Genomic DNA, 19,590 nt, shown 5'->3' with positions numbered 1-19,590 from the left:
AAATCTGAATGTTTATGTCGATAAAGCGGCGAATCTACCAAGGGTTTGTGTGTGGTGTGGACTAGGGGCTTAGTAGGACCCTTTTTCTTTGATGCTACTGTCACTGGAGAGGTGTACCTGGAAATGTTATGTACATCAATTTTGCCAGGTAATTGTGAGCTTTATGGAGCTGATGAAGAGGTCTTCTACAACAGGACGGGGCACCACCACACTACCATCTAGCTGTACGAGCTTTCCTGAATGACAATTTTCTGGGGGATTGGATTGGACGAAGAGGGCCCATTGAGTTCCCCCCACGGTCATTAGATCTAAGACCTATGGACTTTCATTTGTGATGAACTGTGAAAGATAACGTCTATCGACGTAAGCCACGCACGCTAGTGGAACTTCAACAGGAGATTGCATTGGAAGAATCTTAAGGAAGTGCAGTTCACTTACAAAGGAAGTAGGGTCTAAAATCCTCGTTCGTCCGTACTTGAGTAATGCACGTTAATCTGAGATGCTTACCAAGTAGACCTGATAGATGACACAGACAGGATCCGAAGAAGAACCGCGCGTTTCCTCACAGATGTGTGTAAAAAGGAAGAAAGCGTCATGGCGTTGACCACCCCCTTTAAAATAGAGCGGCTATGCGCCACGTTGTGGTTTGTTATTAAAATTTCGAGAGCGTAAGTTCCAAGAAGAATCAACCCATATGTTACTTGCTTCTGCGTATACGCTATGAGATCAAAAGTATGGCGCGCGGGGTAGCCGCGCGGTCTAGGGCGCCTTGCCACAGTTCTCGCGTCTTCCCCCGTCGGAGTTTCGAGTACTCCCTCGGGCATGGGTGTGTGTGTGTGTTGTCCTTGACGTAAGTTAGTTTAAGTTGGATTAAGTAGGACCGATGGCTTCAGCAGTTTGGTCCCATAGGAATTTAACACACATTCCAAATAGTTCCAAAATCAAAAGTATCCGGACACCTGGCTGAAAATGACTTACAAGATCGTGGCGCCCACCATCGGAAATGCTGGAATTCAGTATGGTGTGGGCCCACCCTTAGCGTTGATGAAAGCTTCCATTTTCGCAGGCATACGTTCAATCAGGTGCTGGAAGGTTTCTTGGGGGAATGGTAGCCCATCCTTCACGGAATGCTGCACTGAGAGGAGGTATCGATGTCGGTCGGTGAGGCCTGGCACGAAGTCGGCGTTCCAAGACATCCTAAAGGTGTTCTATAGAATTCAGGTCAGGACTCTATGCAGGCCATTCCATTACAGGAATGTCATTGTCGTGTAACCACTCCGCCACAAGCCGTGCATTATGAACAGGTGCTCGATCGTGCTGAAAGATGCAATCGCCATCCCTGAACTGCTCTTCAATAGTGGGAAGCAAGAAGGTGCTTAAAACGTCAATGTAGACCTGTGCTGTGATAGTGCCACGCAAAACAACAAGGGGTGCAAGCCCCCTCCATGAAAAACACGACCGCACCATAACACCACCGCCTCCGAATTTTACTGTTGGAACTACACACGCTGGCAGGTGACGTTCACCGGGCATTCGCCATACCTACAGCCTGCCATCGGATCGCCACATTGTGTACCGTGATTCGTCACTCCACACAACGTTTTTCCTACTGAGGTCGGTGATATGGAGTACCTGGCAGTAGGTGGCAGCACAATGCACCTAATACGAAAAACGTATGTTTTTGGGGGTGTCCGCACACTTTTGATCACATAGTGTATATATCGCGAAAAGACTGTGTGGGTAACATTAGAGAGACTCGAGGTCACAAGGTGTATCAACAATTTTAATTGACGAAAGAATTTACCGTCTATTGTTGTACTGAGGCAGAAATATAACACAACGGCAACAGATGAAAATTTGTGCCGGAACGGAATTCTAATACCGGATTCCCCGCTTTACGTGAGAGGTCGTCTATCCGAGCACGTCTCCCGTCCTACCCAAACCCTATGCCGCACACTACGGAGTAGTGTCCCCTGTCCATTACTCCTCTACGCTTGCAGCCGTACAGCATTCCCCTGAGAGGTCGGACATTACTGTGCATCTGCAGTGTAAGACCGAAATGCCGTCGTGTTTGTGTGTGTAGGGCAGTGTTTTTACTTATCACCGATTACTGTTTCATCATACTCAATTACTTGAGTTCCCTTTCTGGACTTCCGTTCAGATTTCTACTGAGACATCTGTAGCTACGAAAAATTAAGAAAGGTAATGAATGATTTCAGCTCCTGTCTCTTGCGCAGTAATACAAATAAAATGAGCCTGAAAGCATTCTAAACGTGTATTGGCCAAGCAGTCATGTAGATCGAGCTCCGGATTTCGAATACACGTCGTAAAGGTGACGACTAAGGCAGCCTATCACTATTTATTGTTTACCTCTTTTAGTGTCTCATCTACTCCTCCTATATCTACAGATGAAGTACACCGTCTGTCCGCTTTGTTGACTTGTTTCTTTGTCCATATCATAGTCAACTATTCTTTACTTAGGGGCGCTTTTCTGCAGAGTAAGTTGATCACTGCTCCTAATTAAGCACAATTTATGAACAAATCTTCGCTAAACTATCGAACAGTTGCTAACACCACTTACAAAATGTTGTTCAACAAAACCAAATAAAGAAATTTCTCAGGAATTCTTTAGCTGAAACTATATCTACAACCAAACATCTAGCCGATACTTCTGCATTCAGTGTTTATTTTTCACTTAATGAATAATTTTGTTCGAATTTATAAGACATATTATCCTCTACGAAACTTTTCTTAGCACTGTTCACCTACTGTATTCAACAAAAGCTAAGGTCCCGTCAGACAAGTTTTTTGGTAACTTGTCTCTAGACTCCTTTCTTACCGCAGGCGATACAAGACGCTGTGACCCAAGATTCGTATGCACACCGAGGTGGTAAATTTTACGCTTCTGACAGTAAATTCAGTTTTCGGTTTTGACTACTTCATTACTACGTTTGATTTTTTCTTTTCATTTATACGTTTCCTAATAGTTAGTGCAAGGAAAGAAGAAAAATTATGGTCTAGCGTCCCGTCGATAACGAAGCAGAGCTCGGATTAGAAGAAGAATATGAAAGAAACCGGCTGTGGCATTTTCAAAGAAACCATGCAAGCATTCGCCTTAAGAAACTGAGGGAAATCATGGAAGACGTAAATTCCGGGATCTGAACTCCGTCCTTTGGAATACAAGTACAGTGTGTTAACCACGGCGCCACCTCTTCCCGTGTGTATCATTAGATTTCTCTCTCGGACCTCCCCAAGAAAAACTTTGTACAACTGACCGTTTGGAACAAAGTTGTCCAAGACTTTAACAGAATTATCCAAGACAATTCCTTGTTGGCTAATTCGGATAAGTACCTTATTTCACTTGAAAATTAAGACACAGTGTGCAGTAATTTGTCAGATTATTCATTGAAACTGTATCATAAACTGTAATTTCATTTCCTTATTTAATGCTGATTCTTCACCACATGTCATGGTAATTTTCTGTCTAACTCGCCATATGCAGTAGCTCAATAACCCTATGCAACATGATTTTTGATGTTTGCATAGTTTTTCCTGTTCCTTTAGTACTTTTTTGAACTGATTTCAGATCTGTTACTAGGTTCCTTCCTATCGCGTACAGCTTTTTCACAAATCAGGTAGCCTCATTTTTCATTTAAACGTAAGTTCCATAAGAGAAATTTAATTTCAAGTAAGGGAAACTTTATTTTAGTAAAATGGAGTAGTTGGTTAACTTGTGACACCCATGTGGCTATTAAGCGGGAAACTTTAGTTCATTGCTGACATGCTATAATGTTGCGACGCTATATTTGCGCTGTTAAATGTACTTTTCAGTTTCCCAGAAATAAGTTCTCATAAGTATTTGAACAGTCCTAACGGATTTCACTATGTTTGTGATAGCTACGTAACAGCTAAAAAGAGGCAGGAAATTAATAGTTTCGTCAAAAATGTCGGCCACGCTTGTAAAAGGCTTGGTGATCAAGACTGGGCACTGCAAACGGTATGCAGTAAATACGTGGAAGGACAGAGACTGTCGAAAAGTGGGAAGAGGAAATCAACACCTTCGGCAATTCCCAATGGCCTGGAGCGAGCCGCAACACCATGTATATGACTTATTTTTTATGGTTAACGTTGAAGGTCGTAACGCAAAAAGTAAGTTTTAAAATATCCTATTGTTTATTTAGTCTTACCACGAGTTACACATAGTGAATCTCTCCCTATCCAACTCCACCTACCATTCTTGAAGATTTGCAACAGGAGAGTAGCTCAGAAAATGAAAGCGATGATTACAAGCCGGAAGAAGATTCTGCACTAGTTATTTAGTCATAACAAACTAAATTATTTAACTCGTGACTTGAATGTGACAAAAAATGTCGCCCAATAGCTTGTGTCAAGATGGCAAGTAAAACTTCATCTATTACCTGGAGTGCCATTCTCTTGATGTAGCAACACAGAAAAGGAATTAGTAAAATTATTTAAAGGGGCCAACCACATAGCTTTCTGTTGCGATATTGACGGTTTACTGAATCTACTTAACGCCTCTTGTGGCCCAACTTTGTAGAGGTTGTTTATAGACTCATCAAAAACTAGTCTATAAGATGTTCCTTTACATAACGGAAATTTTTTTTGGCTCAATACCTGTAGCCCATTCAATACACCACAAGAAGGCGTAAGAAAACCTCAAAGCTGTATTGAAATATGAGGACGAAGAAAAACATTCTTGAACAATATATGGGGATTTGAAAGTAGTTGGCCTGATGCTTGGACAATAATCTAGCTACACAAAAATGTCGTGTTTCAGTTGTTAAAGGGACATCTGAGCCAAAGACAACCACTGAAAGGTAACTAACTAGCCCGAAAGAAAAACCCTCGAACTCGGTTCACAGGTTATAATAAATGAGCCAATTGTGCAACCAAGCAACACACTATTACCTCTTCTTCGCATCAAATTTGGATTAATGACACAGTTTACCAAAGCACTTCCAAAAGATGTAGACTGTTTCCTGAACTTCCCGAAAGTATTTCATGAGAAACTAAAAGAAGAGCTCTTTGCGAGGCCGCACATAGACATTTAATGAAAGACAGTTTGTCTAAAAGAACAATGAATGCAGAGGAAAAAATGGACTTGAGTTTCATTTAACGAAGTAGTGGTAGATTTTTTCTGCAACAACAGCATCCAAACTATAAATCCATGGTCAAAACAATATTGCAGGGTTTCATGAAATAAGGATGTAATGTGAGTGTGAGGCTTCAGGTTCTACATTCACATATTAATTTTTTCTCGGTTAATGTTAGAGATGTCACTAAGGAACCAGGAGAAGGGTTCCAATATGGCATTAAGAAGACGTAGAAGAGATACCAAGGAAGGTGGAATGCAAAATGATGGCTGACTAGTTATATGCTAAAAAGAGATGGCACTGATGAAGGGAGACAACCAAGGAATAGAAGTTTTGCCCCGTGTCAGAAAGAACTAGAAGCTGTGAGATTACTGAAGGGAAATAAAATTGTTATTCGTGTGTTTTATAATAATTATTAGCATTTTTAAGTGAATATGTACCACTGTCTGCTCTAATGCAATGTGTAGTGATTCTATACAAGGTTAAAAAATAAATAATTTATCTTTAATGGAAAAATGTGTTATCAGAAAAAACCTCAGACGTGATGAGTATAAAAATCTGACGCGATACAGAAAAATTAAAATCAGATTTGTAATGAGTATGAAAAATACTTAAAATATCACCTTACAGTCATAAAACATCGTTCCGAAAGGTTTCAAATGGAGCATAGTGTAAACTGTCATTTGTATTGCCTGTTGGCGTCTAATTTATGCACTCTGAACTGAATGACTACAGCACTGCTTCTATTATTCGTAAGTAAAGGGTTTCTATATTGAATTTCCCTTCTTGATCCTGATTTCACAGATTGTTACAACCACCTGGCACCGGCTGACAAGCACTTGAAACAACTGAAGTAGAATGGAATTGTTATTAACTTAAAGAAATGATGAATTCCTAATTGATCTGATACGCTGCCTGTTTCTGCCTACTCGCCGCCTTCTCCCGCGACGGCGTTGCTTTTATTTTGTTGAATGCCACGGCGCGCAAGTCGGGTGGTTATCAATTTATGAAATGAAATAAATGCACTGAAATTTGAGGAATGAATCGATGGGTATTAAATCAGTGAAGATACAAGGATGTGAAAAGATCTCACCGCAAAATGTTCAGATATGCTCAACCTGAAATGTGATGAATACATACTAATAACTGAAAATTTGAGCCAGACATTAATTCGAACTCGAATTTACTGCTTATCGCGAGTTGTCGCCTTAGCTAAGCTCCCTGGCCTATTTCAAACTTTGATTGTCTCTAATAATTCCACATATGGACCGGTCAGTACTGCTGGGGATTCTCCCAGTGCCAGTGTATGTGTGTGTGTGAATAGCAACGGTGGAGGCACGTGACAAGTCTATGGCAAGCACAATGAACTGTGGTTGTATTTGCCATTTCACTCCAGGTCTTAGAACTGAAAGAAATCGAACTTCGACGGATCACATCTACCACCAGACTGCAGAAGAACCCTACTGCACGCGTACGAGTCAACGTATCAAGAGAGAAAATAATTTAATCTTTAAAATAATTTTCGGTGTTCATGTGTGCGTACATCTCTAGTCAGTTATGTCAGATTTATGTATGGGATGCACATGTTTGAAATAAAAGTTACAGAAGTAACTTAAATCCATCGCCTAGAGGCGTGAATTTGCCTTTAAAATATCCTCATATCCAGATATAATATTCCATTACCAAAACTTTTATTGAAATGACGTATCTTCTTTTGTATTTAGCTTTATGGATATCTCACACGATTATAAACGAATACGGTTGACCGGTACACTGTAATGTCAATGTGGCATACACAGAAAAAAAAAATTTTTTTCTGATCACAAACAAATATGATAATGTTGAGACTTACCAGATGGTTAACAATGAGCTACCGGACAGTTAGCGTCTCTCTCTCTCTCTCACACACACACACAGAATTATTGCGTATTACATGATATCAAGCGTTTACCATCAAAGAATGTATATTAAAACAGTTTCTGCACTAACAAAATATTCAATTTCTTTTGATGGATTAACCATCAAGAAAAATAATTTTATATTAGTTATATTAGAACAAATAAGCCCTCGGTCACAAATATTAAGTCAAAATTGACCAGGTTTCGACTTAATATTTGTGACCGAGGGCTTATTTGTTCTAATATAATTCTGACACGCTCACTGAACCTTAGCAGCTATGTTCAAAGTTTTAAAAATAATTTTGTTAACAACTATGCCCAATAATAAAGTAACATAGAGCCCTACAGACACCTGTTGTTTTGACGTGGTTTCTTACAGCAGTTCAAGTACAATTTCTTCCACATATTGTAAAAACTACGGAACAATGTTGCAGGAAAGTAAAGTACCATGTTTATAGTGGTGCGTGCGAAGCGGAACATTGAACACTCCAAACTCTTTTCACCCATTCCGAAATATCTAACTAAATCACAGCACACCAGAAACATGTTAAAGTTGTGAGGTGAGGAAATAAAACACTATTATGTCTATGAGTGCTCAATTCAACTTTATTCTCCTTATTAAAAACTGAATAGAACTTAGTGCAAAAAGGATCAAATAGCTAGAATGTTACTCGTAACTAACTTGTTATTTACAGGCATGCTCCATGCATCCAAACTTACAGTGCATTAAGTGCAGCTAAAGTCGTGTCAATCTCTAACAACAACTCAAAGTAAATCGTAAAGTAGGTCCATTTGTCTTACAAAAATACATGACATGGAAATGCAACAATTAAGCAATGCAAGAAAATTGTCTTCAAGTTGGTATACTTTAAATGTCAATCTTCATGCCTGTAACAAACTAACACAATTTTATACATATATTAATACATTAACACAATATTCAAAAGTAAATCAAAGAGCGTAACAATAAGAATACATCTGATGAATTTCGTGCCATCCTCATCTTTTCGCCACGAACTGCAAATTAAATAAGATAGGCATCATTACGCGTAAAAGAGGCAACGCAAGAAACATTATACACACTTAAAAATATATTCACGATCTTTTGCACAAAAGCAATATTTACAGGGTGTCTTAATTACAGCACCATCACAATGACTACCAACAGCGAGATAAAATAATATATGAAGATAAAGTTTTGTTTTAATCACGTGTTTGTTCCAGCTGCCTCTGTCTGAAGTGCACAAATAATTGAAAGGAAAATATATCGTACTGATAAAACAGAAAGATCGCAACTGACCCCTTTGGGACAGTATTTAAAAAGAAGAGAAGACACAACTGGGACATAATTGCATTTTGGTTAGAACACGACAAAACCAGGAACTACGATAGTTACTGACGAGATAGGACTACGACAAGATGATTTAATGTCTGGTTTTGGTTTTCTTGAAACAGATAAGTGTCATTTAGTTTTGCGTCCTTTCAGAAATGCGTTGAGCATTATCCGAACTTAGTCGATCAGGATGTGAAACAACACAACTTTGGACAGCACAGAGCATACGTCTGTCTACGTCGTACAGCGAACAACAGCTTTCGCACGGAAAAGAAACAGAAAAGCAATATTGGCACCAGAGATCGGGCAAGATGATTAAAATATTTGCAGATTGCTTAAAAATATCTGTGTTCAGAAATAAAACATCGGCAAATGTAAAACACTGTTTCAGATGGTTTGAAGAAATGTGAAACACGTTGTGAGTTGTGTAGTGGATATTATGTAGTAAGTAGGAGTAAGTAAAAAAAAAAAAAAAATTATCTCTAAACATGAGATTACACACAGATCGTTTTCACGTAAATTTGAACTGAAGACCATGTTTTAGATGTCTGCTTGCAATTAATATCTGAAGGCCACCTGCGAGACACGCTTACCTTATGGCTATTAATATACTTTTCCTAGCGCAAATCTTAGACAATCAGATTTCGGTTTTTTGGATTTTCCTCTTTCCTACCGGTCTTTTTTTCCTTGCGCCTCCACCCTCATGAAGTATTAAGGAGGGCGACGCCGAGTGAAAGACAGTTTCACTGTGCTTTCTTCGTAAATAATAAACAAAACGATTACCTTTTTTTTGTACGAGTTTCAGCCGCTCTATAATTGGGATGCTTCGGAAATCAAAGAATTCCGCTCAAATACAAAACACGAGCTTAATGCTACCACCATTTACCATCGCTAATAGAAACAGTTTGGATGAATAGATTAGCAGTGCAACCACAATATGTATGTATTATGAAACTAAGCAGCTTTGTGGTCACAAAATCTGCGCTCTAGATCAACTGTACCTATTTCTCCGAGCGCGAGACTGCACCGTTCCACGTTAAGTTGAGGTGTCTGTTACATTACGTTTTGTTTCTACTCTAAATAAAACAAACAAGTTATGTGGGAAGCGCCACTAAGTTACAATATTTAGATGTTCGTATGATACATTGCGATATAGCAGTAGTACCTATCATCAAATGAAAAATTTTGAAAATCAGAACTGTTTCAAATTTTTGTATCTGACTTCTCTCTGAGTGAAACAAACAAATCGTGCGTCACTATTTATTCAGAACAATGTGGTACTTCAGTCTGATCTGTGACATGTGGGGGATTTACACGAGCCTTTTCATGATAGAAGTTCACGCGAACATCGTTTCGACATCAGAAATAACAAATGAGCTGTGTGTGTGTGTGTATTTTTTTTGTACAATAACCAATTCTTTCAACCGTCAAAAAAAAAAGAAAAAAAACGCGGAAAAACTGAAAAGCTCAGTATCAAAGACAAGAAAACTACTTCAGGCAGTCGTAAGCGAAACGGTCCTGTAGATATACTTGGTATAGAGAAACCACACATGTACTAAATATAGCGTATTATCTATTTATACGAGTGTTAGATGTTTGTGATTCAGATTCAAGAAATATTCGCAGTTGCAAGGTAGAGAATACTGATTTTATGCATCACCTGTGATATAGTCGTGATCGTTAGCTCTAACTATGAATGACATGAACCTCATGTGGACGCCATATACTCTAACATCTGATCCAGTAGGGAATTACTGCAAAACATTTACAGGTTAGATTTCCGCACGAGATGAGAACACTCGCTGATATCAACAGAAAGCGCGAGCAGGAATGCAGTTGAAACGTCACCCTCTGGAAAGTGACAGAGATCCGCACAACGATGGGATATTGTCACAAGACAATGCAAACACTATGTCGGAGACAAAATCATACGAGCAGTTTAGTCTTGTAACTGAAAGAAGTAATGGAACGCATGTGCAGAACAAACGAAGCTCAGAGCAGTGATGTAGAGTGGAACTACGAACTGAAGGCAGGGAACAAGCACTCGTGTATGCCACAAACTGCGCAGTCGAGTAGTCAGCAAAGCTACTTGAGAGCAAATACTTCGGCAGTAAGCAGTGCGCGAGAGCGACTGAGGCGGCTGGTACAGTGATTACTACCTGGAGTTAAACACGCGTGGACGCCGCCACTTTTGAGCACCATATTGCACTAGAACTTCAGTGCAAGTCTGCTGGTATTGTCATCGGGAAGAAGTTAAGGAACAAAGAGTGTCTCGCGGAGCGGTAAACATGAAGTGAAAATCACCCTGGCATAATTCCAGCGCGCTGGGTATAGTGGGACAGAAACACATTTTTAGACTGTGATGCAAAAAGAAACAGCCAGAGTTGCAACTCAAATGGATGTTTATTTAGTCGGTTACTGGCTTCGGACTGCGCCCATTTTCCAAGCAACCAATGTTTGCAAGTATAGTGTCCGTCAAAAACAGCAATAAATAAATTGCGTACATATATGTATGGTCCCAGGTAAAGTTCGTTAACGAACATTAGTTGGAATCATACACATACGTGCCCACCTTACATACTGCAGTTTTGGACGGACATTTTACTTGACAAACATTGGTTGGTTTGAGAATGGGCGCAACCCGAAACGTCACCGACTAAGTAAACATTCATTTTCGTTGCAACTCCGGCTGTCTCGTTTTGCATTACAACGAAAAACGTACATTTGCAAGTGACTTGACGCGCAAGTAGGTATTGTGCGAACTCTTCAACGTGGCAGCTGTAATTGGATGAGGGAGTCGAACTAGGGTTGAACAAGATGCCTTTATAGGTCAGGCCTGTTGTACTGCCTCGTTTACTGCACTGCCAACCTCAGAGAGTAACCGAATGTTTCGTGTTGTGCATTGCACTCGTTTTTCTTTTTTTTTTTAATGTACATTATTTGGAAATGAAAGAAGAAGCTACTGCAAGCGATTTAGGGAGATCACAGAAAACCCAAATCAGGATGGCCGGATGCGGGTTTGAACCGTCTTCCTCCCGAATGCGAGTCCAGTGTGCTAACCACTGCGTCACTTCGTTCGGTGTTACAATCCTGCAAAGTGAATACTGCACGTGGACTTGAAGAATGCAATTAGAATGGAAATGGTTCCATATTGCGCACGCTGCACATGGTAAATAGACAGCATTGCCACCTTCCGTGCTCGATTGTCGATCACATCGTTACTTTGATCCACGCATAATTTTTTTGTTTATTTGTGCCCACAACCTACTGCCACGTTGAACTGGCCGCGCTATACCCATTTGCATACACGAGACAGCTCTGTATTCCAATCGTCGGAAGAACGGGAGATGCCAAAACAATTGTAAACAGACCCTCGGGTACCAACAGAACTGCACAGACGATCTGGTGTGCCAGGTGAAAGCCAGATAGATAACAGTAGCGCACACACACAGACATACACACACACGCGCGCCCTACACGAAGAGGATGGCAAGCAGGAAGGAGAGGCCGGCGAGCAACACGCCCACGGCGGCCAGCAGCTCGGTGGAGTCGCGGACGGCTGCCTGCGGCCAGAGGAGCCAGCGCCGCAGCGCCAGCCCTTTCTGCTCACCTGCCTCGGCCGCCGCCGTGGCACGCGCCACCTCCAGGTCCGCCTCCTCGTCGCTGGCGCCCGCCCCCGCCACGTCCGGCACCAGCTGGTCCCGACCGCTGTCTTCGTCGTCGTCGCTGTCGTCCTTCTCGCCGCTGCGCCGCCGCCGCCGCCGCTGCGGCCGCCGCCCCTGACGCACGATCTCCGAGATGAGCACGCTGCCGTCGCACGACAGGTTGCGGATCTCGCAGCTCTCCTCCGGCGGCAGCCGCAGCTCCACCGTCGCCGTCTCCGTCGCGTGCTCGGTGCCTCGGCTCCCGCGGTGCTCTTCGGCTTCGTGTCGCGATAGGATATTGTGCAGCAGGCTGTGGTCTGCCGGAGTGGAACCGACCCCGGCACTCTCGTCCAGCCCGCCCGAGGGAGACTTCTGCGAGCTGCCGGAGTGCGCCGGAGTCGACCGTCTCTCCTTGACGGCGAGGCTCGCCACCGCTTTGGGCGACTGCAGAGGCGGTGGCGCCGTCAGCTTCAGGTTGGTTGCGGAGTCGCCCAGCTGCTTCAGCTCGCGGTCCAACTTCTCACTCGTCGCCCGCGCCTCGTGGGCCAGTGCGCTCAGCAGGTCCTCCAGGTTGTTCTCGTCGACCGGGGCTCCGGCGTGGCGTTTTCCCTCGGTCGCCGGGGGCGGTGGCGTGTACGGAGGTGGCTTGCCGAACGCGAGCCTCCCGCCACTAATATCTTGCGGAGACGGGCTCTGTTTCGCCGACTGTTCGGTACTGCCGCTCGTGGGGACGAACACCCTGAGACGCTGTTGCCAGCTGCGCCGTCTCGCTGCCGCGTCTTCCAGGTTCACCCGGCTGTCCGTCAGTGTCTCGGTGCTGGTACTCGCACCTGCGGCCGTGGAAGTAACGTCGAGCATTGCGCGCTCCACCCAGCTCGCGGAGTTGTAACGTTGGTGGTGTCGGTGGTGCCGTTCGTGGTGGTCGCACTGCTGCGCTGAAAGGCTGTTCCGTCTGCCGTCGCTACCGGGATCACTCTGCTGCTTATTCACTGGCGAAGCGGCATTCCGCATTTTAGAGCCTCCGACCACTGCGGGGTTTCTACCCTCGGCAGATTTTTGGGCCGATTGCAGTGGGTCCGACAGGTCGGAGAGACTCTGCGCCTTCTCGAAATCTCGATCGTTTGGAGCCGAAGGTACGCGGAGCAGTGTGTCTCTGTTCACCAACCCCATAAGGTTAGCAGAGAGAGATCTAACGGCGCGCTTTTTCTTCTCGTTTTTCGTATCATTCGATGGGAGCCCTGCAGCATCCTTGTGCGAATCCTTCCTCAAATTTCGATAAGCGAGGTCGTCTTTGACCACGTCAGGTATCTTCTTGGATTTAGAAGCAGGTCTATAGCCAGCAGGTGGAGCTGTCTCGGAAGGTGTAGCGTGTAAGTAGTCACTGTTCGGAGCCGGTGTTACGGGTCCCAACGGTATGCCGAACGGTGGCTGCGGTTCGACGACACGCAGAGTGTTGTTGGTGTGGCGGATGTTGCGGAAGACGACGTCGTCCAGTGTCGTGTCTGGGCGTCCGCCGGCAGGAGGAAGGTCTGTCACCCCGGCCAGAGCTGGGGTGGCTTGAATGTAGCTGCTGAAGTCTTGCGGTGATGCAGTGGCGCTGCTGCGCTGTTCCTTGGGGTTCAGCCGGCGGTATGCCATGTCGTCCGCCACGATGTCGGGCACACCGGACTTGCGGGGCCCTGGTGCTCTCCGCCGCTGTCTGCCACCACCGAACTCGTTGTCCCCGTACGTGGAGTCGTGGCCGTAATTGTAGCCGGAGTCTGATTCTGCTCCACGACCCCACGGTGCGGCCGCGGAGATGGGTGCATCGCCATTCTGTTGGCATCGCTGCTGTCGTTGCAGCTGCTGCTGACGTGCCACAGCGGCATCACGCCTCTCTGCGCGGTCTAGCAGGTCGTCGTCTCCCAGGCGCAGACTGTTGTAGATAGCCTCCAGTTCCGAAAGGGCGTCCTCCAGATTGGTCGATCTCCTCTTTTTCTGTGAATTCGTGCCCTGGGCATCTTCAGGGCCCATCCATTCTGAAGCTTCAATGCTCGATGTGGAACTCTGTCTCGAGAAACGTCTCTGTGGTGGAGCAGGAGGATTAGGTTTCGTCTGATTTTTCTGTACATTGGCATCTCTACCTTGAGATGACCCACTGCGGTCTTGATTCTCGCTGTTTTCCAGCACCATGGACAGGGGCCGAAAGTTGTTTGATGGGGATGTATCCTTCTTCTTATGCCCATCTGTCCCGTTGGGACTTTCCAAACTGTCTTTAACTGGACCATTGCTGAAAATCTTGGCTGGCTGCACGGGACTGGCAAGATCTGACTGGCCACTGAGGGAACTGACTGACTCCGTGCTACGTGAAGGGAACGATGCACTTGGCACTCTGAGCTTGAAAGACTTGTCCGGCGTTGTCCTCTCCCTGTGATGTGGGCTATTTGACCTGGACCGGTCGCTCCTGGCAGCGGACGACGAAGCCGAATGTTGCAAAGGTGGTTTGGCAGAAGCAGATGCCGGTTTCCGTTGTCTTCCAGTAGCTGCCTCTTGCTCCTTCTGGCGCCAGAAGTCTGTCGCATTGACAATAGCGGGATGACGTCGAGGTTCGGGCAGCTGCTGCTTACTGGTGGGCATCGTAACAACCTGAGAATCACTAAGGTACGGTTGTTCGTAACTGCCACTCGAACCATTGTACTGTACGTGAATAGGCCTGCGACTCCGTGGGTACTGGTCGGCAAAGTACTGTACTTGGTGACACTGCTGAGGTGCTACATGTCTCGAGGTGGCAGTGCACTGTTCTGTGGGTGTGCGAGGTACCATTCTGTGGCCGATATTCTGAGGAGACGGCAAAGGTCTGAGTACTCCGGGAGCTCCGTTGCCGTCCGGCGTCACAGAGTTGGGCCGCGGTCTCGACGTCGGTGTAGGAGTAAAGCTCTGCAACCTCTGCTGCTGTGGCGGTGGATACGAGACTGCAATTTGGTTGTCAGAACCGGATCTTCTCTGGTAGCCACCACCGCCCACCCACACAGTGCCTAAAGATTGCAAATTGGAGCCGTGTTGGGCCGGTTGGAAGTACTGTCTGAATCTCTCGTGTGGCGCGTAGTCCGTCCCACTCTCAAACGCGTAGGACATAGGCCGCGGCACGTCCGGCTGCCCACTCGGCCCGGTCGGCAGTTTCCTCTGCGGATCGCGAGGAGGTGGAGGTGGCGGCCCCTGTTTGACTGTCGGGAAAGCGGACGACTGTCCGGAGTGCTGGTGTTGGTGCTGCTGCTGATGATGGTGTCCGGGGTGTTGGTGATGGTTTCCGACGGAACTGGAGCGCGCGGGTAACAGTCCGGTAGGTCTCGCGATGGGAAACTGAACGACCATAACGTCGTCGGCACCTGTCACCGTAGTCGGCGCGCTCAGCTGCGTAGTCAACTGGTGACCGTGCGACGGTGCCGTCGCGCGGTGGATGTTGCTGTCGAAGGACTGGCTGCGCTGCTGCGGCTGCGGCTGCAGCTGCTGGTGGTAGGCGGTGGCGCGGCCGTAGATGTTGTCGTGACTGCCGGTCTGCACGGCGTGGTGCCACGCCGGCCTGGAGGGGCCGCCGGCTGCGGAGTGGTGCTGGGCGAGCAGCAACGACTCCGCAGACGTGCGGACGGGCGAAGGTCCGCGCAGCACCCTGGCCGAACCGCCGACCGGGCCGCGTCCCGGCGGGAGCAGCAGCGACGCCTTGATGCCACCGCCGGACAGTGCGCCACTCGGCGGGAAGGTCGCCGCGTCGGCGGGCGGCGTGACGGGTTTGAGCAGCTTGGGCCGCACCAACGGGCTGTGCGCGGGGCTGGGCGTCGCAGAAACGGCCGGCGACTCCAGCTGGTGCTGCTGCCAGCGGCCCGCCTCCAGCCGGCGGATGTAGCGCTCGGTGCGCGCGCTGCGCGACCGCTTGCTCAGGGACAGGCTGTCGTCACTGGAGCGCGGCGGCCGCTGCTGCTGCAGCTCCGGGCCGGCCTCGTCCGAGCTGGAGTCGGCAGCGGACGCGCGAAGTCTGCTCGCCTCCACCCGCGCTTTCACTAGGTCGCGCCGGCCGCGGCGCGTGGTAGTCGCCGTTACTCCTCCTCCTCCTCCTCCACCGCCTCCACCTCCACCTCCACCTCCTCCTCCGCCGCCGCCTCCTTCCACGGAGCCCGACCCACTAGACTCCTGCCTGCGGTGCTGCTGCGTTTGCTGCTGCTGTGGCGGCTGCCAGTCTTTGCTCGAGGACCGCGACGACAGGGAGTCGCCGAGACGCGGGGACGCGTTGCCGTTAACGTCTTGTGGCGTCAGCGTAGGAGACACAGCCGGCACTTGCTGCTGCAGCTCTCGCTCGTTTTCGCGCTCGTGCTGCTCGTCCTGCTGCCGCTGGTCCTGTTTGTGCTGCTGCTGCTGCTGCGACTGCGGCTGCGCCTGTGGCTGCGCCTGTGGCGGGTGCGGCGGCCGCGCCAGAGGGTTGACGACGACGTGGTCGAACGTGCCGACGAGCTTTTTCTTCGTGGAGCTGTGCTTGGAGTCGCGGCGAGAGCGCCGACGCGAAAGGAAGCCGCCGCGCGCGTCCTCGTCGTCGGAGCTGGTGTCGGGGGGCGTGTCCGGGGCGTCCGACTTCTTGCGGCGGCGGCGGAAGAGGCCTCCCAGGGACCAGCGCTTGCCGGAGCCGGCGCCGCTGGAGGCTGCGTCCTTCTTGGTGTCGGGCAGCAGCTCGTCCGAGGGCCGGCGGTGGCGCGGCGGCACCGGCTGGCTGAGCGCCGCCATCTCGACGGCGCGGTCCATGCTGCGGCTGCGGGGCGCCGACAGGGGGCGCGCGCGCGGCACCGTGCTCACAGTCTGCAGAACCCAAACACCAAACACTGCACTACGTGCCACACTCTTTGCTCGTGAACACTAATGTTCGCTAATGCCACATCTCGTTTGATGGATTTATATCAGCTAATCGGTTTCAACTCTAACGAGTCACCATCAGAACTAGTATCTTGTTACGAAAGTATCACGTCAAGTCGTCATCTAGTGCTTCCTTTTTATTTTTAAAGTACGATGCGTTAGCAGGCACGCTAGTTAATTTTAAGTGACCCGGATGAGCGCCAAATGGAGACCTGACGTGTTTCTATCGTGGAAAGAAACTGATTCTCATAATGACTCACTAGACTCAAAGCGGATTGGTATAAATCCACAAAATGAGATCGAGACAAGAATAAAAAAATTAAATAGATCGCATGCTTCAATCACACACTATCAAATTTCATGTTCACTGCTCAAAGTATCGTGAATATACAGGGTGTCCCAGAAAGAATGGTTCATATTCGGAGATATGATAGGAACGACCATCAAAAGCAAAAGAATCTAGTAAACATAGGCTTTAAAATGCGTACATCGAGACCTGTGAGCACTTGTTCATCTTCCCTACTGTGGAACACATCTCTCCTACTGAGGAAGTGCTCACAGCTCTTAAGGTATGCATTTTAGAGCCCGTGTTTAATAGACATTTTCGCTTCGAATGATCGTTCCTGCTCGACCCCTGAATACTGACCATTCCTCCTGGGACGCTCTCTATTCGGTGGATCTTCTAAAACTTGCATCCCATTTTGTTTCGCGAACTCTTCAGGATATCGAAAAGAGATTTTCGGCACGTGAAGGTACTCAAAGGGACACGTAAATTTGTTGCATATGTAACCTATTTAACTCTTGTATCAAACGAGATAAAGAAGCAATGATATTTTTTTAGCGGAACTCTATACATTTGGTAACGGCATTCGAAAGATCTTCAGAACACGGGTACAGTGATATAACGCTTGTTGATGTTGGCGTCGCAACTTCTCGCAAAAATATCCGAGAAGTGTGCTCAAATTGAAAGACGAGGTAGCGTAAACACCGCTCTCTGGAGCTCTCGTGCCGGGCTCCTTCACTGTATCAAGCCTTTCGAGTGTTTTATTGTTTCCACAAAAGCTGTTCACTTAAATGTAAGTATGTACTCTCATTTTAAACAGTTTTCAGATGCCCTTTCTGATACGCTAGAAGTTAGCATGTAGTTCCATCTACAACAATCTTAGCAGCATTGGCCCCCTTCTTGCTGGATGTAACGACGCAGCTTGACATGAGAGCCCGAATTGGCGGTGATTGTACTGCAGCCGATTACGAACGTCTTGCCTTTCACCTTACCCGAATTACTCGGATACTTGTGTGGAAATTCCGATGCGAAATTTGCGAGAGTTATGACACTGTACTCGTGTTTTAACAAGCTTTAGAATGCCGTTAACAGTATTATATCGTTTTATTAAAAATACTTTCTTAAGTACACATATCTCTTCAGGCCTTCCATTCACATTTCTGCTGAGAGCTGCATAAATACGAGACACATTACTCAAGTCAATGGTTGTAGTTCGGTCGGTACGAGAGTCTTACAACAAAACTACGTGCACCTCTGCCTATTACGATTCGCCGAAAACATCGTTTCGATATCTCGAACCGTTAGGAAATGAGAGGGCTGCTAGCTTTAGGTACTGCATTCTGTATAGCTCAAAACAGAAGTAATAATAAAACAGATCACAGTCTCCTATTAGACGAGGAAGTGGAGGCACATACTGGCCGTGATTTTGTTTAAGCACGTTACGTCTCAAGTAGTTGGGGCGAAACAAACTAGCGTGGTTAGGCGACGGGGATCTAAGTTCTAATCTTGGCGAATGCGTCCATCATCTTAATCATTAAGCCACCTCACTTGGTTTGTAATTCGGTATGGGGAGTATGACGCAGCTTAAAAATTCTGTGTATAGCGAACACGTAAATTTTTTCAGATTAGTTCAGTTAGCCGTCGGTAGGTTAGGGGCCTGAATCTGACCGAACCAGACTATTAACTACTTGCGTAATGAGAATAGTCACAAGAAGTGATATATGGCGTGACAGTTATGGATACTAATAATCGAGCATCGTTTACAACACTATGAGGAGGCGTTACATTCTCACCTTCCTTCGTTCTTCCCTCTTCTATAAGAAAATATCGTTGCAAGTGAGGCTAGCACCATGTTGCTCCATAAGCACCAAGTTGTTTCGTGAGCACTATGCTGTTTCATGAAACATTTCATGCCACCATTTCGTACAAGTCATGCTGTTTTGTAATTAATTAACCAAAATTATCGTCGAACAGAATTACAATGAATGATACAGTCGTTAGCGTGGTATCTCCGCGCGCTCCTGATGCCACCACTTAAAGTTTTAGTTATCAGAAGTTCAATTAATCCTTAACGAGGCATGGCTGCAGATGCGTAATCCGATTGAGTTAATTTGCGCGTCGGTATAGGTGCAAACTTTCAGAGATCGGATTAGAACCCACGACACCATTGACTGACTTACTGTGGCATGTCGCATCTTTCTGGGTGGATAACTCGTGGAGAACATAATCAGACCAAATATCGTAACGCACGGTTACATGTGGAGAAAACACTGACAAAATTCTAGGCCACTTGCACTTTAATTGGAGTTGGAAACCTCTCGAAGCAACAACCATCTCATCTGCGACTGCTGTGACAACTTTTTATTTACAAATAATTTAAATCGTGTATCGCTCCTTCTCAAGTACCATGTACCAGCATAACTTCACGCATAAAGTACACATC

At 46.4% G+C, this 19,590-nt stretch overlaps 1 protein-coding gene across 1 annotated transcript in view; it reads right to left on the bottom strand.

Annotated features, from left to right (window-relative positions):
• LOC126252429 (uncharacterized) overlaps positions 1-19,590 on the bottom strand; it is a 615,381-nt gene that overhangs the window by 569,560 nt on the left and 26,231 nt on the right. The window contains exons 2-3 of the mRNA XM_049953320.1: positions 16,105-16,810; positions 11,956-16,023 (exon numbers count right to left, since the gene is read on the bottom strand). Coding sequence (XP_049809277.1) covers positions 11,956-16,023; positions 16,105-16,810 — 4,774 coding nt within the window. The remainder of the gene's footprint in view (positions 1-11,955; positions 16,024-16,104; positions 16,811-19,590) is intronic.

The sequence above is a fragment of the Schistocerca nitens genome, chromosome 4 (genome assembly GCF_023898315.1).
Source record: "Schistocerca nitens isolate TAMUIC-IGC-003100 chromosome 4, iqSchNite1.1, whole genome shotgun sequence".
Taxonomy (NCBI): domain Eukaryota; kingdom Metazoa; phylum Arthropoda; class Insecta; order Orthoptera; family Acrididae; genus Schistocerca; species Schistocerca nitens.
This window is presented reverse-complemented; position numbering and strand designations above follow the sequence as displayed.